The following is a 26,668-nucleotide window of genomic DNA, read 5'->3' as shown; positions in this document are numbered from 1 at the left end:
GTATTTCATGTTTGGTTATGAAGCGTTCCTTGATCCGGCCATCACGATCAGTCTCGTTCAAAGTCAATCTTGTTCGCGAGTCCTCCTCATTCTGTTCGTTGAGACGAGCAGGTACGGCTGTCTTCACTTTGCGATGTAAAAGGCGAACTTCGCGGCGCTGTCCCCAAGGGCGGGTGGAGAAGTGTCCCGTCGCATTGTGCGACGTTTCTTTGTGTAGCATTCCCCCACGGCTTTTTGTTTATTCAGACAGGTTTCAGCCGCAGACAGCGGCTGCGGAAAGTTGCTTGGAGATCCACTGCCTTCTCGCTCCATATGAGAGGGAAAGAAAAAAAGGGCAAGGGCTCAAGGGGTCTTTTCTCGCCACTGCCGAGAGGACCCCGTGCGCACCCAGCTCCAGTCGTTGCACCGGATCGTTTACCTGGCACACTGCAGTTGTAGACGTAAGTATATGCGCAAGCGCATGCTTGTTCAGTCGTAGCCTGTTCGATGGTGTTATATCTTTCTCCGTGGTCTGTCCAACCGAGACCCGTTTATCGCAGGATATTCAAAACGAAGCGCCAGAGGCTGCGTTTGGGCAATGTGAGCGACATACAAGGAAGGTGTGCAGGAGCAACTCGTGAGTATTTTCTTGCTTTAGGCCCGGGCACACTTGCGACGAAGCAACGCGATTTCTGTCGTGGCGACAAATTGGCTGAGACCAAACGACAAAACTGATCGTCGGGCGGCAAAAGCTTCCGAAATCGCGTCTCATCGTCGCAAGTGTGAACGGGCCTTATCTGTTTGGTGAACTATAGTAGGCAGTATTGATGGAAGAATCAATGTTACGGGTACGTTGCATGGAAACGATTTTTGTTCGTTGCATAGAAACGATTTTTGCACGCCTTGTGCAAAGTGAATTCGGATAACTAACCTCGCCCAACCTCGAATGATCTCTACTTCAGCCGGGCAAGTGAGGTAGCGGCTTGGGCACGCGAAACAAAATAATGTGTGTCTCACGTTAGTTCGCTGTGCGAAATTTTGAAAAAAAAAAAAAAAAAAGCATTACGTTTGTCCCTAATTGCCTGGCGATGCGATAATTATGTTGAGAACGCCGGGGTTCTTTAACGTGAAAAAAAAAAAAGGGGGGGGGTGCAGCTCCTTCGGAATATAGTCGACACAAATGCAAACGAACAGGTCAGAATGCACCCCTTGGTAGCCTATTTTGCCTCTGGTTAACGTAGACGGTATTACGGCGTACCTATCGCAAAAAGTTCGTCGAACTTCTGGGATATATTGTTAAAAGCTGCAAACCTGAGCCTTTTGTCGTGGCTTTCTTCGCTGGTGAGTAAGCAACCAGACAACCTGCGTGACTATATAGCCAACTTTGTTAGAAAGGGGCATTTTGAGGGCTGAAGGTGTCACAGAGGGTGGGAGGGTGGGAAAAAGTGCGCTGTTCGAGTACATGCGTTCGTTTGCGACTTACATTTTTGAAATGCATTAAGCAGCTTAGCGCGTTCTTGAGTAGTGAGAAATGCACCCCAAAAGGCTGGTAAATAGCAGCTGGTAAAGAGTCGAAGTCACTTTCATTGCAGGCTATGGTTTTCAATATGCCCTCAAACCGGGAAAGACGCGGAGTTCATCGACGATGAGTGCCAATCCCGAGACCATAGAAATTGGTAAGTAAATATTGCTCAATTGTGTAAATGGCTAGCGGGTTTAGCGAATCAAGATGGAAAAGCGAATTAAATCGATAACGCACAGCACAACAGGAGCTGGAATGACCAGGGCAGGTGCCACTTTCAACTAAGCCGATAAAGATCCGAAAGGGGTAATTGGGGGTAGGAGGTGTGGGAGGTACTTGGCCATGCTAGCGATCACCCACTCCCTCTAAAGGGAGCCGTTACGCCCAAAAGAGGTCACTCTGGATACAGAATTTTGCCTACTGCGCGTACTTTATCAGAAGTTTGGAACCAGCACGCTTTCATTGGGGCCGCATTGATCATGCACAGCCGTCGTTCGCCGAAATAAAACCGACATGATTCGAGCAAAAAGGCTAGTCCATCGGTGGTGCGGTTTCGAACAGCTTGAATCAAAGGATTTTACATCCGCGGTTCCACGCGCTCTTCCCAACTTTTGAAAAATCCTGTAAATGCTCAGCAGTGATGAATAACAGGGTGCGTTTCATATGACGAGGTAACAACGCCGAGCGCGAGAAAACAAAAACCATGGTTAAAGTGAACGCTAACAAATTTAGTGGCTGCAATGATACGCATGGCTTTGACTGAAAAACTGAACCTTCCTGCATTCGTGCAAAAAAAGAAAAAAAAAGAAAAAAAGAAAAATGCCCGGGTTGTTGTAAAATGCTCAAATTCTTCCTCCTTTCTTCCCCTAGCCTGTTCCAAGCATGTATTAAACATGCCACACAACTCTTTTCATTGCTTAGAAAGACTAGGATCGAAGTTGTTCGTTTATGAGTTCCCACTTTGGTTCCCTTTATTACGTAAGTAAACTTGGACCATTATACACATTTGTGTTTAATGGGTGTGTTCTTTTGTGTGACCCATCTGTAATACCTTTGTAGCACTTTGTGTTCTTTTTTAGGTGAAAGATCTGCCGGACTGGAGGAGCAAACGTCGCTTCTACAACCAAGCGAATTTTCAGATGGGTTGTTTCGATTGAGGTGGCGGTCATCTATATACAGTTGGACAGGAAGAAAAGAAGAAACAGGTCCGAGAGGCTTAGTATCCGTTCCCGAGTAGTATTTGGTGAGTGTATAAAATTTCTGAGAGCGTATTTTGATTTGTTTTAGTAGTTCAATTTATGAACTGCTATGCAGCCCATAACTAGTCGCACCCTATGCTTTCCAGCTGCTGCTGGTGTGACGCAGGCCACAGTCGATAGCGGGCCACATCATTGGTGACTGGCTCCACTTTGTGAATATTGGGCTTACAGGAACCCACAAAGTAAGCAATAAACTAATATTCTCAAAATTTAATAGTGCATTTATATTTAAATGATTTTCATCCTAATCTCTGCCTAATAAAAATACATGAACCATGCAGAAGACATAACACTCCGCTAGCGAGTGACTTTGACGAACAATCACTAACCTGTATAGGGTACTGACTCGGGAGATTCAAGTTGGGAGTCAGGTGACCCAAAATTTTGTGCGCTTGCTTTCTTCTGGTCATATGGTTAGCACGAGTTGCTGCGTAGCTGCTTGTTCGTTTACTCTCCTTTTAGTGCGTGCGTGTGTGTGTGCGTGTGCGCGCTCGTTAACTAAACAAATCCTTAGGCGGCGACTACTTTTCCGCGCAAAAACAGCCTACTGCCGCAGCGTAGGAATTGTTTGCTTTTTCCACACAGACGCAGCCAGCCCCTGGATGGAGCCTCCTCTCCTGCACAGCAGCAGCAATGGAGTGTAAATAAAAAAAATATAAAAAAGAGGAGGAGGAGGAGGAGCAGAAAACTTTATTTCACAGTAAAATCGGCGGGCTCCTAAGTCTAGGACAAGAGAGTAAATGTTTTTCTTCAATTCATAAAACGCCATCCTGATTAGGCCAGAATTTGTTCTTTACGCCTGAAGTGGTTTGAAAACCGTAAAGAGCTGCTTGGACATATTCATCGGTTTCGATTGTTGTTATACTGAAAACGGGCACGTATACGATTTATAGCGTTCGTTACAGAGTATATCAAGCCTTCAATTCCGTAATAATTTCATAACTGTTCGTGTTGAGGTGCAGTTCGTTACGATAACGATGGTTACGATAGAAATTCGGGTCACAAAAGCCGCCTTCGAGCATTGTGGACAACGCTGTCAGCATCGTTTCGCTGGGGCGTAGCACAAACCTCCTCACTGCATCTGAATAAACAACGCACGCTGCGGATATGAACCTTCTAGCACGCAGCCATAACGGAAGCCAATTTGTGAAGGTCCGCACGTACTTTGTGGGTCTCCCAAACATCCCCACACCTCTTAATAAGGCGTTTGTGAAGCTGCAGGAAGATTAATGCATTGGGCAGAGAAAAAAAACATTCGTCTGATACAACTGAACAATGAAAGAAACAGACGACAGCCGTTTTATTTCCTGCTGTGCGATGCCGTGTAGGGGCTAGCTGATTGGTGCGTAGCATTAGACTGTTGAGTCTTCATGAGAGCACTTCGAAAATACTGTAGGGAAGCCTACGCATTTTGAATATTTATCGAGGAGCTCTGAGCACTGAACCTCGCAAATAAGCCAGAAAGGACGAGTTACACACGATCATCTCACCAATGCTCTGAAGGAAGTTGGTATCTCGCTCCTCGTGTGTTGCAGACTTGTGCGGGATACAGCTCGAAATTATTCAGAGGTGTCAGAAGCTGGCAAAACAGCTGAATTACTGGGAATGCGCTTTTTAATGTACTAAATCATCTAAGCGGGCGGTTCTAGCACACGCACTGCTGCCCGTCACAAGCGGAGACGGCGGGGCGAGCACAGAACAGGGAGGGGCGGGTGTAGTATAGCGGCGCGGGTGTAGCAGACGACAGCGGCGCGGGTCCCTAAGCTGACGTCAGAGCCAGGGGGCGCCACTCAAACATCTCACCGCCAGTAGGCGTCCCGTGGCGCGCTATGCGCGATAGGCGCTTGCGCGTGGTAGGATCATAGCCTCCTTTATACTTTATAAAGTAAGAAAGTATAAAGGAGGCTATGGTAGGACGAATGCGAGTTATCTTCGTCGGAGCAAAGCGCTCCATTTCGACGAAGCGCGGGGGGCTCTCTGCGACGCAAGCTTGGCTACAGAGGGGCTGCAGGCTAGCGTTACTAGCGTCGCCCTAGCAAATGTTTTCGAATCCGGCGTAGCAGGCGGATGGCGCTGCTCCAACTTCCAAGTTCAAATCGCACGTCGAGTTAGCAGGCGTGGCATAGCCGCTCCGTTGAGACGTACAGAACAAAGGCGAAGCTGGCGCGGGGCGAGCGATATTTGCCTCGGTTCGCGGGTAAGGTGCCACCTTATCGCGGGCAGCGGCGGCTGGACAGAGCGCGTTACGACAAAAAGCGTCGTGCTCAGAAGCCAAGCAGCTCACCTCACCTCACAGGAAATCGCACAGTGACGAAGGCAAACAAAGGGCCTGTTCCGTCGCCGTATTGGGCGCCAATATAGGAACGTGGGGTTGAAAGCTACGCCCACCAAAATACGCCATGAGTTCGCGGTGTCCCAGACTCCCAGAGAGACGCCACGGCGGGTTCGACTCACCGACAAAGTTTTGTATGTTTACAGTAAGCCGGCATTTCTCAAGCATCAATTTCGAAACTCACGACTGCTCACAGAAGGCGAGGCTGCGTACGAGGCGAATCACGTCGTTAATGATTTCGGGTAATGGGAATATTTAGAATAAGAGAACCGAGCGCTGGGGGCCCCCAAGAAGTTAGAGGAACCCAAACGCAACACGCGCGTGCGCGACGGGAGGGCCTTCGCCAACTTCGCAACCGGCTTCGGATGCATGCACGTAATCGGATGTTGGTAACTTTAGGCTTGGCGTCGCAGCAGATATTTCATCGCCGTTAGAATTGCGAGTGACAGACCCGAACAGATCGTTTCACCGCGCTGGGAACTCTGTAAGCGCGATGATTTCCGTTGAAGCGATCGACGATCAAGATACCTGCACGGCCTCGGCCGATTCTTGCGCGCAAGCAGCCATCCTTCGGCCGCTCGCCGCACCGTGCGTGAACGGGCCGTCGCTGCCGGGACCGACCTCCGCGGCCGGTCGGCGTAAATCGCGGCAGATATTTGAGCATCGCTTTGAAAACCACATACCTATCAGAATTTTTCATCATGCTAACATCCACTTTCACCAATCTGGAACTTCTTTTCTACGAGTTGTGTGATTTTAAAAAGTTGTTGCTGCCGCGACCTGCGTCGGTTCGAGCCGCACCGTCGGCTGTGCGGGCAGGCACGGCAGGTGCGTGTGCTTCTGCGAGCAGTTAACGCTTCACGATTTCCTGCTTTATACATTTCTTGCAAACAAGGGAAATCTAGAAACTTCACCCGGCGATCGTCGTAGTCCACATTGTTGATCGGGGAAACAAGCCGCTGCTTACGCTTCGGTCGCATGCGTTATACACCACCAGGCCCATGGTGTTTCCGGATAATCTACCACAGTTGATACGGTTATACAGTCACCATTAGGTCCAACTGCGCTTGACGCACTGAAAATGTACTTCAAACGAAGGAAATTAACACGAAAATACTTCTAGAACGCGCTTCCTAAGCGAAGTGTCACGCGTTGCAAGCCAACTAAGCAGAAAGATAGGAACGGTGATCCTACAAGTGACGTCAAAACGATCGCAGCGCCGGCCTCTCCAGTGGTGGGCTACCCGCAAAATCAACCTAACTTTCCAGCAGCGGCTTAGTATCCCCAACCCCGCTTCAGGTGCCCCGTTTACGACCCAAGCACCAAAACATGCCCACGCCCGCCTAACCGGGAACACGACCTCAAGAAAAGACCGCATCTCAAATACCTTCAAAATCTCGATGATGCCTTCGCCTTTTCCAAACATCGGGAAAGCAGGCATCCTCCCCCATAACGGCGCATATCTCGAAGACAACCTCTATACCACACACCTTTCGGTTTCCAAGTCCATTCAGGACGTCCTTTTACAACTAAAAGAACAGACACTGACAACCTCAGCAAAACTAACCCCTGCACCATTCTCGCCTTAGACGTCCAAGGGGCTTTGAATAACTTAAAGCATGAGGCCATATTTCAAGGCCTCCTAGCAGCTGACCATTGCATCGCGGCGTACAAGTGTACATTCAAGCATCCTCCTTGGCTCTATACAGTAATTTCTCCCCACCTGCCAAGGCCCAGTCCCCTTTTTGCTTTTTAACATGGTCCTGCTCCTCGCACAGCTAACCGCTGTACCGAATATTCGGCACGCCATTTACGCCGATATTTTAACTAGTCAGTATATGGACCAACACAACAAGACGGGCTCAAATAGACTCCACGCTAGAATACCTAAAAAGAGGCCTCACCTGCGACCCCTACAAATCACCCTTCTTGTCCTCCGAGCACTCACCAACGGTCGACCAGTGCGGCCTGGTCCCCAGTCCCACGGCCTTCACCAATTGGTGTTGCTCCGCTTCTACGCAAAAATGCGCTCCGGATACTTGGCGTCCTGCTCCAAGCCGACGGCTCAGTGGCCGCACTTCTTCCGCAACTGCATCTCAAAGTCCCCCAGCTGCCGCATTACACGCCGCCACTGCACTCAACGCCACGGACCCCACAACACCTCGTCCACGCCCTTCTGCCGAGTCCCGTAACATATCGCGCCCACTAAGTCCAGGTAAAGCACAAAAGGCACACCCACCCGGAAATCCTCATCCTAAGCCTCCCTGCCTTTACTACAAATTACTTACTTAACGGCCTTCACAACAGGCTTGCCGGACTATATCGATGCACAGAAAGTGAGTCAAATCACCCGCCCCTCCCGCACCCCTCGAACGGTCGCCTTGTCCCTACGTCCATCGACGCCCCACAGCGCATCCCTTCACATATTCGCTCGTACATCTCGGTCTCCTCCATCTCCCACCACATGCACTTCCCTTATGATGCGGTCGCAAGGAAAGCAGTGCGCCTCCTCCAGGAGAGCTACTCCAACAACGCGGATACCGTTACATGGACGCCGCAGCATATCCCAACTGACCAGACCACGCACTCATTGTACCCGACTCCCAAGGATCACCGCGTAACCTCTCCTTTCGCCGCCCCCGCTCATGCAGCTACGACTGAAGTAACTGCATAGAATTGCACTCGCAGCCACCACAGTCCCAGGTGGCTACATCACGGTATAACCGACTGTCAGCAAGCATGCCAAACTACCTCACAGGCCCCGCCATCAAGCTTCTTCAAGCAATTCTAGTCCCCCCTCCATCCCAATAGTAAAAACTCCGGGGCACGCCTCCCTTCCAGAGGTTGAAGCGGCTCACACCGCTGCCCGTGATAACTTTTGACACTCCCACGTACAACCGCGTTCCCCCACTACTAATCCGTTCTCCCTTGCTACACTGAAATTCCCAACCACTACCGCCCTTGGCACAGAGTTGAAACCTCTACAGTATCTATAAATACGGTATAATTGTACTGTATAGTTGTCGATACGGGGTGTTTATTGGGATATATACCAGTAAATACCCCGAATACAGCCCCTCTCCTCAGATTCCGTGCCCTACATACCGCTTTCTGTGGAAATTGTCCTACCATCCACCACCCCTTTTTTCCACCATCATAAGGGCAGTGGGATTGAGAATTGACCAGCTCTCGGTCTGAACGACAGCTCGCGGCTGGCACTAAGAAGCCACCCACCATTTACCTCCAAAGAATAAATAGACGTTTCACTCGCTCACTTCCACTCAGCGACGTCAAATCCCGCAGCCTGTGTCCCAGGACATGCATGCACTCGCATGAGCCAGGACGACTTTTCGTAGCCGAAGTCGCCTGTTTTTGCGTTGTTCCATTTTTTTATCGCACATCGTTCCCTTTATGCTAGCGGAGATGCCGTATGAAGCCATAACTGGCAGCACGGCGGTCGAGCAACTGGGTAAGTGTCCGAATAAAGATTACAAAAGTCATTATGCGCCATTTGTGGCCAGGCGCACCTGTACACCGCCTGAATCTCCGATGCGGTCAGTGGTAGCACCCGACGGGCGTCCCCACTACAGTCCGGTAGTTTTCCCCCTAATTTCTCGCGTGGGCACGCCGCGAATAAAACGAAACTTTGAGACACTTCGCAGTGCTGCCGCGCCTGGTGGGCCGCTTTTCAGCAAGGCACAGTTTACCCCGGGCAGTCCCTCTGTGTGTATGCAATATCAGGGGCGCGATCTCTAGTTGGCTTCTCGGAGCCGCGGTGGAAACAAGTGAACGTACTGCCACGCATCCCCCTCAAGCCAGCCTGCTGAGTAGCCACTTTGCGTTGCTCTCACAGTGGCCTGAAGGAAGAATCCCAATTTTGGGGGTTGAACGCGCCGAAGCTACACGTGGGCTACGAGGCGCGCAGTAGTGGATGTCTCCGGATTAATTTTGACCACCTGGGGACCTTTAACGTGCGCCGAAATCTCGACATACAGACGTTTTCACTTTTCGCGCATCAAGGAAAGAAGAATCATTGGGCCTCCTTGATTTACCTCTACTGAACGGTCCGCGGGCAGAACGAGGACTGCCTTCGGACCGAAGCCTCACGGCAATGCATGGCAAAATTGAGCGCAGGATTGCCCGCGGGCGATGGGACGACTTTGAATCGAGGAGGTCCATTCTTTCATCTAGACTCAAAAGTGGGGAAATGATCTAGGTACTTCTGGGGAACTGCAACACATCAGTTCATTCCTGATTGGCTTTTCTCTTGCCACCAGCCAATCGCATACAACCGTTTGAATAATTTCCGGATTCCCGACGATTTCCCGGAAACTTGGGGTTGAAAATGCACAGATGGGTGCACGCAAGGCCCGCTCAGCTTAGATAAACTTGTTTGAGTGATTACCGTTATTGAAGTCGTATTTATGCAAAATATAGTGTTGTTTAACATTTACTGATACAAGGGAATTGTTTTGGGTAACGCAGAATATTCCTGACCTTGTGATAGCCGTCTAACTGGTCTAACCTCGGTTGGCAACACTGAGTACTGACCCGTCCTGGCGCGCAAACTGCGTAGTTTTTTGAGCCATTTAGCCTGTTTAGCGAAGAATGGCACTTTCAAGCCGCTTCACTGTTGACTCTCTGAAGAAGGTAAGACGCTTAGCGCTTACGTGTGAGTGCTGTTTTTAGTGCGCATAGCACAAGTACGATGTGTTGACTGCTGCACGCTAAGTTAACATGGTTTTTGTTTGGGTAGTTTAGGTACCGTCAGGCCTAACTGGTAAAGGGTCGCAGTTTACTGTTAAGTGGGCGGCAACCAACTAGTCGAACAACGGGATGGTTATTGTTCAGAACCAATTTCGCGCTTATTGCAGCAAGCTCAGAATAATAAAAAAAAAAAAAAACTAGCTGAGAATTGATGGTAATGTTATGGTGTGTGTTTTCAGAGAAAGCGTTCGTAACAAGTTACGCTAATCCGAACTGCAACATGTACCACGTGTATAACGAAAGGCACGAAGAGCCTGGAAATCGTGTGTGCCGTTATTGAGGCGGCAACGTTTAGCGATCGTGTTTAAACAGTTAGGCGCCTGCGCTTTGCTTGTGTTGTGGCATCAATTTTACCGCACAGTGAGGTGCGCCGCGCTAAGGTTGTGTGTCTACGCCTCGGCACACGGCGCACCTCGCAGTCGGGGATTTCTGTCGTGGTGAATACGAGAAGAGCGCATTTGCGCGCAGCGACAAGGCACACTCGTCGCTTCCTGTTTTTTTTTAATGCCTGACGCATCAGTCCCTAGATCTACTTCTCAGCCTTCCCAGTGTTTTAGTCACGTGACCGGTTACTCTTGGGGCGACGCGTGGCGGAAGCGGCAATATGGGCAAAACGTGTTTGTCGCGGCGCTTAGTTTTCTACCAGTTGCCAGAGCGCCGCTACTTCGGCAATCTCAAACATCGATTGTCGTGGCGGCCAGGCACAAGTCAGTATTGAATTCAGCAACAGTTGGATGAACTTGGTTAAGCTTGAGGCCCACCTTACGGCATATGGCGGAAACCGGTGTCCAACTCGCTCCCATTGTGAAGCGGGCGATGCATTTGGAACCGAAAAAATACAGGAGGCGATGTCACAGTGAACCGTTTCCAGTCGTGATCTATGCACGCTCTCCTCTCATACCCAGCACTCCCGCCGTGCCGGTTTTCCATCCTCTTTGTGCAGTGTAAATAAAGTAACGTTTTCACAGTTTGCTTCTTAGTTATAACTGCTGCTGCTTTCTTTGTCTTTTACGTCGCTGCTTTTTTTGACAGATTAAAGCAAGTTTGTATATGCACAAATAAAAATCCTTTGCAATAGAAAGGGTAGAAACGTTTGGAGGCTGGTGGCAATTGTGGCTTTACCCTTTGCAATGGGTCGCCGCGTATTTCACACTGGGGAGCCGTAAAAAAAGAAAAAAATTTTAACACGGTGCAGCGCACCGTATGTCCACACTACATATGGCACAGAGCACCGCATGTCCACCAGTGTTCCAGGCGCCTTTTCGTTGCTTCCACAACCTCATCTCGGTCAACTCTTCAGCAAAGCCCAACGCTGCATTTACAACTGTGCTGAAGGGTGGATGTCCAGGCAGTCGATGTGCAATAGTCTTCTGCTCCCTACAGAGGGCACAAGTCATCAACAAGCCAGCTGTGAAGCGTGACCGCCACACCTGAGTGTGCAACACTCCACCCCTTGCCTCTGCAAGCAGACTGCTGCCTCTGGAGTTGTTGAACAGCGTCTCCCAGCAAATGTCTCTTTTGACATTTGCCAGGTGCTGCTTTGCTGTCGCCAATCCCAGCCACTCTGCTGCCTTGGATCGCTGCACCTGGTCCCCCCGGATCGACTCCCACTACAGTTCACTGTCATGAGAGTCGCCTCTGCCAGTCCAGAGCAATCACGAAGCGCTTTGGTCCTCTTTGGCCACCTTGTTGGCTGGCTAGCATAGTGTGCAGGATCATCTGGTGAGCCGCATTTGTGACAGGCAAGCGAAGTAACATGTTCTCGTAGCTTGCCTTCACTACTGCTTCCCTCGGTGTGAAGGTAGACCAGCCGAGGTCCCATTGCAATGTGTACTGCCATTGTACACTGCCCATGAGTGCCCAGTACACTCCATCGTACACTGCCCATGAAGGCCCAGTGCCAGTAGCCCTGTCCCCCACCCCCTCCCCCCATCCCCACCCATTGCTGGCAACGTTCCAGGAACTTGCGAGTGCCCGAGGGCAGGCAGAACACTGCATTCCTGTACATAATGCCAGGCACGACCACCAACTTCCATAGCGCCTTGCCACCTTCTACCTGTTGAAAGACCACAGGGACTGCCGTACTGACATGCCCTAATTGCGATCTCGGTCTCATGCTCGGCAAGGTAGTAGCTGGTCCCCCGTAATCAGCCTTATGCCTAGGTACTTCGCTGTGGATTGTGTCAACGTGCAGGTGCCAGCCACGTAGGGGTTGATTGCTACGCCCCAGTATATCCATGCCATCACGACACACGTGGCCGTGTTAAACGCAAGGCGGTGCTCAGTTGTACCCAGTGTGCACAGATGTCAAGCAGTTCTTGCGGGAAGCCAGCAAGGACAGCAAATCGTCTGCGTAGACCAGCGCCGGAATGTGGACCTCCACCGTCTGGCCCAACTTGAAGCCCTAGCCGGATTCCTCGAGGCAGGGTGACAGTGGAGGGGCAGCCCTGTCTTAGTCCCTGCGTAACTTCGACTGCTGATGCTACGTGGCCCTCCCAGACCACTAGTGCTATGACATGAGGTGGCTCGGAGAAAGTCCACACCCTTCTCCTCTAAGCTGTACACCCCCACGATATTCCACAGGAGTGCCCGATCGACACTGTCGTACGCGTTTAGTTGAGGAACGGGACGTAAGCTGCGTCATCTTCACACACTGGGCTAGCACACATAGGCAGTTGTCCATGTGCTGGTCCGTCTGGAAACCCATCTGCAGCTCTCCCAGTAGCCCTTTCTTCTTTGCCCACCCCTGCAGTCGCTCCTGCACCACCTGCATCATCCTGTACAGCACTGGGGCCACAGCAATGGGCCTGCAGTTCGCTTTGTCCCTGGCACCTTTATACAGCAGGCTCCTAGACCGTTGCTCTGAGATCACAGATTCCTTCAGGGTCTCAATCAGGAAGGTGTCCACTCATTCGCACAACTGAGGGTCCAACACCTTAACCAAGCTCATTGGGATGCCGTCGCAGCCAGGTGCCATTCCCGAGCTCACTTTTGCTGCGTGTTTCATCTCCCTCTCTGTTGGAGGCTAGCGGAGCTGTGCCTTGCCCTCGGACGTCTTCTCGCCACCGCAGCTCTGTGTATCCACTCCGCCGCTCTGGGGGGCCGCTGAGCGTTTGCAGTGACTGTAGCCAGCCGTTCTACACTGGTTAACAGTCCGGCCCCTCCACAGTGTTTTCATCTGGTAGCCGCAGAGAGATGTATGTTGACGACGTGTGTCCCTCTTGACCCTCCTCAAAACACTGTGAGAGAACAAGGTTGCCGGTTGGAGTAAAAAAGACGCTTTGTCAGCTGCAGATTAGTCTCGGAAGTGTGCACCTGCTTCCATGGCCTCCAGGTGAATGCAACGGGTGATGGGTGGGTGGCGGTTAGAATTGGTGATGAGGATGTATTATGCACAGGTTTCCTGACTGCAAGGTCTGTAAGGGGCATGCCTGCGCAGAGATTTCGGTTCATTAGGGCAAGTGCTAGGTAGAGTGGTACTGGAATAAGTCCATTGGTGCTTTCCTGCTCTCTGTTAACAATGCTAACCTTCTCTTGGGCAACACAGACTCCCGGGAATAACAGACTCTGCAGCCATATTTGTGAACCTAAGTGTGGCTTTTGCCATGAGGCACTTGGGCTGTGGCTAGTTAGTTCACAATTTATGCTTCATGTGCAATGGGTGCGTTGTGCACATTTTGTTTGTTTTCTGGGTTTGGTCACAGTAACATGGTATTCAATGCTATATAGCTTGAGTGTGAGCACTTTTTAGGTGGTGATGATAGCAGAAAATTAGTTGCAGTTCGGTGTTCTGACTGTGCATGGGATTTCCACAAGGCTTTAGTGAAAAGTTTGACAGGAAGTGATTGTTTGTCGGTTGTAGCTAGTCCTGCACCCACACTAAAAAAAAAAAGTGAACAGCTTGGTTCAGCATTTTGGTGTCAAGTGCATGTTAGCTAGTTGTGCCAACAAGGCTTTTTTTTTTTTTGTAAGTTGCTCACGCCCGAAGAATTACAAAGGTCATATTGGGCAGACTGTGTAGTCTGACATCTAGAATTTCAATGACATTTTCCTTACTTTGCATTAGAAAGAAAACCAGTATTTTTCAGTGGGGGCAGCTTGCATTGCTTCAGCCTCATTGTGTGCGTTTACTGGTGGCACCCTCTATCAGTGCAAGCGAAATGCATATGTTGTGTGCATCATGTGTTGTGCCTTCGCGCGATCAGAGGTGCCATAGGCCCATGCAGACTGTTCACGTTGCATTGCCACCTCCTGCAGGAGATTGATGTTAAAAAAAAAAAAAAAAAAGCCAAGCCAAGGGCTTGCCCTATCTCGGGGTGGCTTCTAACTCTAACAGCACAACAATTCAAAAATCAGAAGATAAATTGTAAACTTAAGTCACTCATTTACTAATTGGAACATGTGGAGAGTTGCAGTTGTCAGCCTGTTGAACCACGCAAATGTTCAAGTGCTGGCTGGATGCTGTTACCCTGGCGCTCAGGCACGCTACCCTGATATATATTGCTCCCTTCCACGCAACTACATCCTCTTGGATTCACCATTAGGCCTTAGTTTCTCTTTTTGCCATGCTTGGACACACTGCTTCCTTTGTCTTTCACATACTTGGGTCCCACCTGTCTCATGCTGGTATGTGTACCTGGCCCCCTTGCCACAACCCCTGCAGTTCTTGCAAAGTTCTGCAACCGCAAACGTACAGCCTCCTTGCCTTTTCCGCAGGCAGCATGCCCCTCTGCCCGTCGCATTTCCCGAGGAACTTCCTTCCTTTTCCCTCCATCATGTCCTTTACATTCGAGGCTAGCTCTGCACTTCGGCCATTTACCCTTCCTCTGTCTACCCTGATGGTACTAGGATTTCTCGTCGCTTCACTCCCCCCCCCCTCTTTCCCTGTCTCATTCAGCCCTCGCTTCCCGTGTGTTTTGGCTGGCTCCTCTTACCACTTGAATGTTCAGGCCAGCCAGGAATCTGTGCAGCCATGTCTGCCACATAAAAAAAGTCTTTCTTGGTCTTTTGAAAGATAAGGTTTCGTTGCAATTATGACCCCTAGTTTGGAACAAAGCTCCAACTAACTGCTCCCACCTTACGCCCGTGGGTTTGGGATTTAGGCACGTGTTTAACATCCCCAGGTGCTCAAAATTAATCTGGAGCCCTCCACTATGGCTCGCCTCATTGCCTGTGTAGCGTTGACGCGATACAGCCCACAATCAAAGCTCCCACCTTTTTTCCTTCTTTATTGCGTCTTCCTTCCATGAATCTGCAGCATTAGCAAGCCCTGCAACTGGCAGGGTTGATCTCTAGCATTTTTTTTTTTACAACTGTGTACATATTTCGCACTTTCAGTGAAAGTGTGGTTTACTAAAACTAATTTCATTGGGACAGTTGGACATTCAAAAGCTTGCTCTTTATGCTGATGTTTGTTGGAATGAATTTATACTGTGGGCTGGAAAGAGCCGTTTGTGGCACATTGTTTGCAGGAAGTTTCAGGGCATCCCTCCCTGGTGGTGGGAAACTTTGATCCCAGCATGTTCATAAGACGGGATGTCACTTGATTGCAGGGGTCAGTGGGGTGACCTTGACACTGCCATTATGCAGGTGGAGCGGGGTGGGCTCTGCTTTGGTGCTGAGGACGCACAGCAATGCCTGGCCCAAGCTGCTCAGTCAGGTGAGGGGAATTGATTGCAATCAGTGGTAGTGGTGAGCTGCATTTTGGTTTCGTTCTCTGGACAAGCAGTGCACAGGGCTTTGTCAGATATCAAACAAGAGCTTTAGAGCTAGGTGTTCAAATGGACTCTGGAGGTGTTTCTAGTGTTACCCTTCAAAATCTTGGCATTGTGGGAGAATACTTCCCACAGAAGAAGACCAGGCTTCAAATTCTCGAAATACTTATTTTTTATATTTGTTTTCATGTAATGCTTGTGTAGGGATTTTTATCTTTTTTTTTAGGTTTGCTTTGGCGTTGCAATGAAAATCCTCTAGGAAATGGCAGCTGTAGCATGTCAGTTTCCTATTTATTTATAATGGGGCAGAAGCGTGTATTGGTGCAGTCAGTTGCAAAGTTTTTTATTATTAGGTGCGGAACGCTTGAGGGGCCCGGCTTGTCAGCTCATCCGGGGTCATGGTATGTAGTCACCGCAGTTACACGGCGTCACGTGCCCAAACAGAGGCTTCGAAAAGATCACCGCTTACCCTGGTCAGGAATTGAACCTGGGTCTCTCGCGTTCGTTAAGAAGCCGATGTCAATCCATTGTGCTACACAGGCACACGTACTCATATGCGAAGTGTTGGGGGGGATCTTAGCGCTGTGCCGTTGCCACGGAGGCTGCCGTTGCTAGGCAGCAAGTAAGTACACAATAATATAAAAAAATCATAGTTAACAGATTAATTTCCACACATTAACCCGCCGCGGTGGCTCAGTGGCTAAGGCGTTGCGCTGCTGAGCACGAGGTCGCGGGTTCGATTCCCGGCCGCGGCGGCCGCTTTTCTGATGGAGGCGAAAAGCAAAAACGCCCGTGTGTACGAGATTTCGGCGCACGATAAAGATCCCCAGGTGGTCAAAATTAATCCGGAGCCCTCCACTACGGCGCGCCTCATCGCCTGCGTTGCGTCGGCGCGTTAAACCCCACAATCATCAATTTCCACACATTAATGAAAACTCAGTCCAGTGTCTCTTTAGGTGTGTTTTCACGGGCTGCGGTGCCCTCTCTTGACTTTTTTTGGTATCAATGCCGGGCTGATACTGAAACTAGTCAAAAGAGGATGCCACAACCCCTTTGGCAAATCAACTGCTCTGCACTTCACAACTTTCAAGTTGAGGGGAACTGCTTTAATTTTCTTTATTTGCTTCTAAATGACACTAGAAATACACAAGTGCATGTACTATTTTTATTCAGTTTGTTACTTAAGTACATAACTTACTCTACCCAATCACTGTAGATCTAGGACAGAAAAATCTCGTGAAAAATCTGACGGCTTTGGTTGGCATTTTCTTGTTTTTAGTGCAAAGTCAAGCAGCCCAAAGGTTTTGAAACAAATGCCCCAGCCAAAAGAAGTCCGAAAGCAATGAAAAACTAATTAAATTAAGAAGAAAAACCTATCCCTACTTGTATTCAAATTAACCTGAAGGGAGTGTTCTATTCATTATGCCACTGTATGGAAGGGTAACACTCACAGAATCCGTTAGGCAGTTTGGCACCTTTATCTTGCCTCATTTTAAATATGTGGGTCTTATGGGGGGGTGTATTAACCACTTGTTTTTATAGGTCACTCCAGCTTCATTTCGGCTTTCTTTGTCCCTGCTGCCTATTTAGGTCGGGCCATGGGTCGTCTTACGGCAGTCCAAGCATTCACCTGCTTTGGTTGGTTTCTTGTAGATTGAAAGCAGTAAAACTAACATTTGCTCTCACCCCTCCTCCCTCCCCTCTCTCTCTTTCTGTCTTAGAGCATGTGTCCTACTCACCTGAAGAGGTAAGTTTCATTCGTCTTAAGTTAATGTGAACGAATGAGGCACTGAATATATGCTGCCGCCAAGCCTTCCTAGGGAGTTATTTATTTATTTAGAAAATACTGCAGGCTAAGAATAGCCCAGGCAGGAGTGGGGGCGGTACAATACGAGAACATGACCAAAAAAGGAAACAGTACAGGTGGCACAAACAGGTAAAAAACTCCCACCTCTCCTCGCGGGAACCCCTGTGTAGATGCGACGCATAGGGGGTTCACGTTGCAGCGTTGGACAGCGGAGGAACGGCGCTTGAACAATGGAGCGGAGCGGCACAGGCACCGCGTTTTATAGCGCGCATAACGGTGAGGGGACGCGCCGGCGCCAGTGCGTCTGCCGCGGCTATGACGCAACACAATCCAACACAATCCACTTTAATCCAAGCCAATCCAATCGAATCCAATCCAATGCCCCTCGCGATAGAGTGTTCACTATCGGAGAGGAGAGGGGGGGAGCGGCGGAGAGCGCAGCTGGTGCGGCGAGGAGAATGGGGGAGGGGCGGACGCCGACAACGCCGCCGCCGCCGGATGCAGGGACAAGGCGGGTGAATGAGATGCAGTCGCATCTAATACATATACAACATATTACGGTACAAGATCTAAGTCACTTCAAAAAAATTTTCAATACACCTTAACACGTTTCCAGATTCAAAAATGTGATGTGGTAGTTCGTTCCATTCTGTTATTGTGCGAGGAAAGAAAGAGTATTTGAAATTGTTAGTTCGAGCAAAGGTAGGAGTGAAGTTTTGTGAATGATATCGTCTAGTTGGACGCGAAGATAATGGAGAATGTTTGATAGGTCAAGTACACCGTTTTTTGCTGGATAGATAGAAAAGAAATTTAAGTCTTGCTGTTTTCCTGCGACATTCTAAAGTTTGAATTTTGTTATCATGCATTAATTCAATTGGGGAATCAGACTGGTGAAATCGGTTAAAAATAAAACGGACGGCTAACCTTTGGATTTTCTCTAGTTAATATCTTTTTTAGTATGCGGATCCCACACCTCACATGCATATTCCAAACCAGACCTGATTATTGTATTGTATGCTGGCAGTTTAGTACTGGGGGGAGAACTACTGAGTCTATGCCTTAGCATGCCTAATTTCCTACGTGCGGATGAACAAATCTTTTCAATGTGAGAAGATAGTGTGGAAACTGTGTGGAAACTGTGATTGGCTGAGCTTGCAGTGTACTGTTTATACTGCTGTGTTAAACAAATTTGTTTAAATTGAATTATTTACCGTTTTGTAGTGAATATTACGACTATGTGCACCCACCAACCATAAAGCAAGAGACTAGTAATAAAGAATGGCAACTACAGTGGCACTTCGAGGGCAGCCTACTGCTTCTATGGCGCTTACCTAATTGCGTTGCTTCTGGTATGCATGGCGGTGCTGCTGCCTCAGAAAATCTGTTTCAGTCAATCTCAGCGTCACAGTTTGCCTGCCATTATAAACGGTGCACCAGCTATAGCTTATGTTGACTGTGATGCAGAGGTTTTTTCGGACCTACCAATACAACATTCATGGACTATTGTAACAATTGATATTTGTGAAACAACAGCAAAAAATTGGCTTTTGTGTGGTTCTGCTGAACTGATTAGTAACCATCACATTGGTCTGGCGGAATTGCAGAAAAAAAAATGTTCTTGTAGTCTTCCTACTAAGAAAATACCTCTCAATTAAAATTTCAAATTCTGTGCAGCATGTTTTTACAGCAAAACTATTGTAGCTGCTGTAGGTCATGCGTCATGCAGGGGCATGGAGCAAGAATACTGTATTTGTTTGACTCTAACGGGCGTCTTTTATTGGCAAAAGTAGCCTTAAAATTGGCGTGCGCGTTACAAGCAGGCTCAAAACTGAAATCTGCTTTGAGTGTTCCCTGCTTCAGTTTTAATTGCAGCAGGAGCTGGATAAGCAAGTTTATGAAGCACAAGAGATTTTGCTGCCGCAGTTGCGTGTCAGCAAAATGTCTTTTGCCAGGCATGTGGTCTTTTGTATCTGCCAATGAAAATTTCTAGTGCTTCGTAATGTCATAAACCGAAGCAAAGTGTCAAAATTGAGTCGCATCGACAAAAGCTATGCCGGAAAAACTGAATCTCGTGGCAAAGCCGGCTTTCTGGTAAATGCTCTGTACATCTCAATCTAATGTAGGTATCTATCATCACACTCCATTATCACAGCGGATTTCTACAACATGGTTGTTTCATGCACTTCTTTGTCTGCATCCAGCTCTGCTTGTTACCGTTGGAAGGGCATGCAATGAATTTTTGTTAACTTCTCCCCCTGCTCGGTCCCTGGTGCCAGCTCAAGGCCATCCACGTCAGTGTCGGGCTCATGCCAGGTGACCGGCGGGTCATCAGCAGTGCGTCTTCCACAAGCGGCAGCAGCAACTGCAGGCCAACTGTGGCAACGGCTGGTGGTGACCGAAAGGAAGACCATCAAGCCGTCACTGTCCGTGACTTTCCCAGCACCGATCGCAAGTGCACCCTCTGTGGTGCTTGTGGTGAGAGTCTATGCTTTCGTTGCGATCTGGGGCAACATGTAATGTTGCCGTTGGCCGTGGGAATCTCCGAGTGGCAGCAAAAAAAGTTTGGCCACAGGCATCATGCCTGCGTCGTGACATGGGTTGGGAAAAAAAGAACCCACACTGCACTCCAAACTGGCTGAAATTATTGCACGTTCTTGCTCGAAGTATGTAGTTTGTTTTCTGAGAAACTTGCAGCGTTGTACCCTAGTTCAGGCAGGCTACATTTCCTTTATTGAAACCAATGCACAAGAGTTACCACTTAAAAGGTTTGTTGTGAATCTTCGTTAATTCTGATAGCCCGATTGTTGCTGCATTTTCTGGTGGCTGCCATGCTAGCACACCTATGGGCAGGGAAAACAAAACTGGTGCACTTTTTTTGCCTTGATTTTTTTTAAAAGATGTTATGCTTTTAAAATCACACATTGTGTGTGTGTATCTATCTTGGGCTTTAAAAAAGATGTCACTTGTATTATACAGCTTGCAAATTGAATGCCTTCATTGTGTTTCCGTGAATGCCTGCCTGGGTGTTAAATTTGATGCTAGGAAATGCGTTAAACTTCTTCCCTGAGTAATGCTTCCAGTATTCCAAAGTCTGATTACTTGCAGTGACGCAGAAGCCTGGACATTTTCTGGTATATCGTAAGTCTTGTTTAGAGGGGCCATGCCGACAAAATACACAATTGTTTTATTCGAAAGATTTCGTGTTTTGTAGTGCCCCCAGCTCTTGTCTGGCTGCAGACGATGCTGTATTTACTGAGAAATTAAGGAGGACACTGGTCTTATAACAACTTCTTCTAATTTTCAAGTAAACTCTGTGAAACTTGTCAGTCTTGCTGCTTTTTCCTCACTGATTTCATATATGCCATTGGTTCTTGAGCTGGTCAGTTAGCTCCCAAGATAATTAGCCATTTTGGTCAAACAATAGACACAGTTAACAGTGTTGGTCGTAACTGTCATCTTTATATTTTCTAATACAATGAACCCCGGTAAAGGCAATAAGCGAAGCAGTTTTTTGATGCATCGCTTGGAACTAATTTTACAGCTCATTAAGCTTTGGTGGCATCAGTGGTAAGGAACCATTTTGAGTGCCCATTTCAAACACTGAAGTTTATGTATAGAGCTGTGAAATTTGTTCCAAGCGATGCATAAAAAAAAACTGCTTCAATTATTGCATTCACCAGGGTTCATAGTATTAGAAAATAAAAAGATTACAGTTTTATGACCAACACTGTTTTGTCTATTGTTTGACCAAAAATGGCTAATTATCTCTAATTATCTTGGTCTAATTATCGGTAATTACCTTGGGAATAAAAATTCACCCGACAACTACCGCCCTATTTCATTAACGTGCATATGTTGCAAATTGCTTGAACATATTATCACTTCTAACATTTACTCTCACCTTGGAACCAATAACTTTTTCTCTGATAACCAGCATGGCCTTAGAAAAGGTTTTTCTTGTGATACGCAGGTTTTTGAATTTACCACTGACTTGCACAATAACATGGACAGTAACTTGCAAACTGACTGTATTTTTCTTGGTTTTTCTAAAGCTTTCGTCCGTGCAGCCCATTGCCATTAAATCTCTAAATTGTACGCCCTTTGACTAGATTCTTTAACATTATCTTGGCTTCGTAACTTCCTTTTCATGCGGGAACAGTTAACGGTAGTGAATGATTATACCTTGCCGCTATCTCCTGATACTTCGGGTGTGCCTCAAGGCAGCGTTCTCGGTCCCTTACTTTTTTTAATACAGTAAAACCTCGTTATAACGAAGTTGAACGGGGGGTCGTAATGACTTCGTTATAACCAATAGTTCGTTATAGCCAATGTCCATTTGTACCGACAATTTTCAAACAAGAGAGGATGTACTCACCCCTGAAACTCACAACAGCACGCCACGCGAAAAAAAAACGGCCGTCGCGCGGAGAAAATCAAGCGAAAAAATGAAGAGCAAGGAATCGCTACTTTATTTACGCCAAACGGCCCATCGACGCTCGATTGACAGCACGCGAGCTGGCGGCTCATTTAGCAGTGAAAAAGTCCGTGATGGACTTCTGCCGCGTCTTCTTTAAGCGAATGATGGCCTTCTCAGCTGCAGCCGCGATCTCGAGTCCGTCCTCGCCGTCATCGTGGGCGTCAAAGAAGCGGCGCAGCAGGTCTGCCGCATCCAGGGCTTGTGCGGACGTTGGTACGTCGGGTTCGCCACCACTGCACTCCGGGCCGTCGTCGACACATTCGTCGCTGTCGTCGTTAGGCGCCCCCGTCACTGAGCGCACAATTTCGGCCTCCGTAAGTTCCTCGGTCGTTACCGCGTCAGCATTGGCACTGACGTAGGTGCAGAATGTGTCGCAGTCGGGCACAACGCCGGCGTCAAGGAGAGCGTCCCATGACGCTAGGGCTTCGTCCCCCGCAGCCCCCTCAATGGCGGCAGCACCGAGATCCTCGCTGTTCTCGCCGCTGCTGACGCCAAAAGAGGCATGCCGGAAGCAGTTGGCGATCGTGCTTGCCGGTACAGACATCCAAGCAGCCTGCAGCATCTCGATCGCCATGTACAGGTCTATCTGGGTCTCGCGCTTCGTGCTCATATTGAACAGAATGCGGTCAATGACACGCTTGCGGTAGCCGGATTTGAAGCTCATGATAACCCCTTGGTCAAGGGGTTGCACAACCGCAGTGCAGTTTGGCGGCAAGAAGCACAGCTCGATGTTTTTTAGCACAACGGCAGTGTGGTGCGCCGAGCAGTTGTCAAGGACAAGGCAGATCTTTCGCTTCTGTCTGCCCAGCCTTTCGTCCCACTCCCGCAGCCATTGCGCGAAAACGTCTCGTGTCATCCAAGCCTTGCGGTTGGACACATAACTCACTTGTAGCTTCCGCTTACCTTTAAAGCATCGCGGTGATGCACTTTTGCCGACGACGAGGGCCGGCACTATTTCAGTCCCATCCATGTTCGCACAGAGCAACACGGTCACGCGGACCTTGCTCTGTTTGCCGCCCTGGCAGCGTTCCCCTTTGAGGGCCAAGGTTTTTTGCGGCAGCATCTGATAAAACAGGGCGGTCTCGTCCACGTTGAACGAGTCCTTGGGACTGTACTTCTCCAGCAACTGCCCAACGTTCGTTTCCACCCACAGCAGTGCAGCTTCGCGGTCGACGGACATCGCTTCCCCGCAGACGGCCCTGCCGACGATGTCGTGGCGCTCCTTAAAGCGCTGCAGCCAGCCCCCACTCGCCACAAAGTCGTCGTGCCCCATGATGCACGCAAAGTCCCTCCCTTTCCGCTGCAACAGTGCCCCACTCACTGGAATGCCGCTTGCTCTTGCGTCCAAAAACCACTTGAAGACCGCCTTCTCAACGGCTTCGAAGGCGGGGGCGCGCAGCTTCTTCCTGTCGCCTTTTACGCCACGTGCGACAGCACCGGCGACAGCTGCTTTGCTACTTAAAATCGTCGATAGCGTGCTCAACGCTATGCCGAAATCTTCGGCTACTTTTTTTTTCTTTACGCCGGACTAGCTACGGCTTTCAGCATAGCCGCCTTCTGTTCTATCGATATCGTCTTGCGCTTTCTTTTTGCGTCGTCCATCTCTTTTCTGGCGGCGGGAGCTCGAACGACCAAACAAAAAGAATAGCTGAGCGGCAACTCGACGGTCGACGCGCACGCAGAAAAGCAGCAACAAAGCCACAAAGCCGCGCAGCAGAAGAGGAGAAGAGTGGGGTGCGGGCGAGGCCACGAGAAAGGGATTTCCTCCGTGCCGGGAGTGCCGGGAGAGGCGCACCCTCGCGCGTGTTGCCAGGCGCTTTCAGCGCGCTGTAGTTGCCGGCCCTGCGAGCGCGAGTTTTGAATCACCGCATCCGTGATGCGAAGTAACCGGTCGCGCGCTATAAGAAATTGACCTGGCAGGTAGCGAAATAGTCCGTAGACATTCGTTGTGAAAAAAAAAGGTTCGTTATACCCATTGCGAGGAAATTTTAGCTTCGTTAAAACGAGGTTTTTAATACATGGGTATCTATGGGAATTTCAAGGGGAACTATGATTGCTTCATTATATCCATTAGTTCGTTATATCCCGCTTCGTTATAACGAGGTTTAACTGTATTTATTAATGACCTGCCTTCACGCGTCACATCTTGTATGCGCCTTTTTGCTGACGACTGCATAATTCATCGGAAAATAAATTACCCCACTGACCATGTCGCGCTTCAAAAGGACCTAAACCTTATCTGCGACTGGTGCAACACATGGCAGATGTCTTCAAACTTAACTAAATGCCAAATACAGTAGAATCTCGATGATACGATTCTGGGTGATACGAATTTCGGGATGATACGAATTTCTGAGAAGTCCCGGCAAAATTGCATTGTTTGCAATGGGAAAAATTTCGGCTGTTACGAACGGACCTGCGCGGCCCGGCGGATGATACGAACGAGCCGGCGAGGCGCCCGACTGCCGAACAAGCAAGTGACGGCTCTCTCCCCCCATTTGCCACTCTTATTTCTCCAGAAACGGCCGGGCTGTTGTTTTCTGCTCGCGAAAACGCGCCCCGCGCGCCCCATGCGCGCCGCGAAACCTCTCGCACGCTGCGCGCGCCGCGGCCGGCGGCGGCAACATGGCGGCAGCTTCGGCTGCGAAGTGGCACGGCCGCTTGAGCGACTGCTTCTAGCCGCTCTTTAAAATGCTGCTCAAGGCAGACACGAAGTTTCTTGTGCAGTAAAGGAGCTGATAATGTTGGCGAAAACGGTACTATAAAACACCATTGGCGCCGCTAGTGAAAGCGCCCATAAAATATCTGCCGGAGTGCTAAGCCTAAACATCTCGGGCGGAGCCAGCGGGCTCTCTCGAGCGTTTCGCAAGTCGTCAGCGTCTTTTTCTGACCGAGGTAGGAGATACCGCGGGCGCGAAATCGTCAATGCGGCCTTGAAAATACAGCGCGCGCAAAGCCAAGGCGTGCGAATCGCGTTCAAAAACGCACCATGCGGTTCATGCTTGACTGTTGCGGCGTGTAGCGAGCTTGGACACCGGGAGTGAGGAGACAAGCGCGAAGCTAGGCGAAGCGTTACGCGCTCCAGAAAGGACTGCTTTGTGAGGTGGGGGTTTAAAAAAAGCAGAAAAAATCATGGATTTGTTTACGCGAAAGAAAGAAAAGAAATAAACGAAAACTTTTTTCAGCGCTCAATTTTTTGGTTTATGTTGGTTCATACGAATTTCGGATGATACGAATATTTTTCGCGGTCCCGCGAGGTTCGTATCATCGAGATTCTACTGTAATATCTTTTAGCCGAAGGCGCACTAACTCTAATTTTTCGTATTTCCTGAACAACTATTTAGTTTCTAAGACACTAACATATAAATACCTAGGCGTGCTCCTAGCGGAAAATCTTTCATGGCCCACCCACCCAGGATACTTGCGTTGAAATTTGCATGCGTCTCTGTCTAACATTCGTCAACTAGCCTATAAAACATTTGTATTACCACAGCTAGAGTTCACGTCCTCAGTTTGGTCCCCCTATCAAAATTATTTAATTGAAAAACTAGAAGCCGTACAAAATCAGGCGGCGCGGTTCATATCCAAATCGTATGACTTCAGTTCAAGGATAACAAAAATAGAACAGGAGCTTTCTCTAGAACCATTGCATATCCGACGGCAAATCGCGCTTCTATGCATGTTTCACAAATACATTTATCGTACCAGACCCTCCCCATTACCCACTGTAAGCCCTCTTTCCACTTTACGCAGATTATTCAATCAACGGAGCTTCACCAGAATCTATGGCGCCACTAACTCATTCAATTCATTTGCTCTCCCACGTGCTATTCGCTTGTGGAACGATCTCCCTGATAATATCGCTTCGCTGACTAACCCAGAAGCATTCCGCCATCACCTGCACAAGCATTTTTTCGTGTAAAACCACCAAACAGGAACGCTTGCATTCCTTTCTGTGAGCACCATGTTTTTTATTTATTTTTTTGCGGTTACGGCTACCACAAGGTGTTACACTTGGTATTGTATTGTTTGATTGATTGTAGGTTTTAACGCGCCGACGCAACGCAGGCGATGAGGCGCGCCGTAGTGGAGGGCTCCGGATTAATTTTGACCACCTGGGGATCATTAACGTGCGCTAAAATCTCGTCACACGTTTTTGCTTTTCGCCTCCATCAGAAAAGCGGCCGCCGTGGCCGGGAATCGAACCCGCGACTTTGTGCTGAGCAGCGCAACGCCTTAGCCACTGAGCCACCGCGGCGGGTCACTTGATATTGTTATTTGTTGTATAAATTCCCTTGCCACTCTTGTTGTAATGGTTTTTTTTTTTGTTTCGCACTGACTTGTTTATGTAATATATGTCTAGTTTTTGTATAACTTTTGTTGCTCGTTTGTGAGTATTTGTTCTGCCAGTCCCCCCTTACCCAATGCCCTGCTGGGCCTGTAAAGTACCTTGAATAAATAAATAAATAAACTACTTGACCAGCTGAAAAAAATGGCATATTTGAAATCAGTGGGAAAAAACAGAGAGTTTACTTGAAAAATAGAAGTTGTAACACCAGTGTCCCCCCTTAATATAAGTTAAAATTTTGATTCTCCCTCCAAATTGTGTTTCGCGACGTTTGTAGTGGCGTAACAAGTACAGGTCTTCAAGCAAATGTTAGTGCATTGTTTACTCTGCAGCGCATGTTGAAACAAATTTTTTTACCGTCAGGCTTCCTTCATGTGCCACCATACTGCGCAGGGCCGCTGTCGGCCGTTGCCTTGTTTTTGTCCGTATGTGCGCCTGGCTTGTTTTTGTTAAGGTAGGTAGT

General features: G+C 48.8%; 1 protein-coding gene and 1 long non-coding RNA gene across 7 annotated transcripts in view; both read left to right on the top strand.

Annotated features, from left to right (window-relative positions):
• The window catches only part of LOC144144590 (tudor domain-containing protein 1-like), a 100,507-nt gene that overhangs the window by 40,260 nt on the left and 33,579 nt on the right, over positions 1-26,668 (top strand). Inside the window, exons 1-4 of one of the 5 annotated variants that reach the window (XM_077676094.1) lie at positions 9,437-9,742; positions 15,449-15,518; positions 17,295-17,320; positions 19,657-19,855. In XM_077676094.1, coding sequence (XP_077532220.1) covers positions 9,701-9,742; positions 15,449-15,518; positions 17,295-17,320; positions 19,657-19,855 — 337 coding nt within the window. In that variant the 5' untranslated portion in view covers positions 9,437-9,700. Of the gene's footprint in view, positions 1-9,436; positions 9,743-15,448; positions 15,519-17,294; positions 17,321-19,656; positions 19,856-26,668 lie in introns of those variants that run through there. The other 4 variants (XM_077676110.1, XM_077676118.1, XM_077676127.1 and 1 more) reach the window with 4 other exon arrangements.
• Positions 45-4,359, top strand: LOC144169345 (uncharacterized). Of its 2 annotated transcripts, none has more exons than XR_013322429.1 (6): positions 45-440; positions 540-616; positions 1,572-1,655; positions 2,581-2,744; positions 2,847-2,942; positions 3,346-4,359. It is a non-coding gene; the product is annotated as an uncharacterized LOC144169345 (long non-coding RNA). The 2 variants fall into 2 exon arrangements; XR_013322428.1 differs by having other exon boundaries at positions 2,561-2,744.

Source organism: Haemaphysalis longicornis, unplaced genomic scaffold (genome assembly GCF_048455015.1).
Source record: "Haemaphysalis longicornis isolate Haplotype H1 unplaced genomic scaffold, Haemaphysalis longicornis Haplotype H1 scaffold_1, whole genome shotgun sequence".
Taxonomy (NCBI): domain Eukaryota; kingdom Metazoa; phylum Arthropoda; class Arachnida; order Ixodida; family Ixodidae; genus Haemaphysalis; species Haemaphysalis longicornis.
This window is presented reverse-complemented; position numbering and strand designations above follow the sequence as displayed.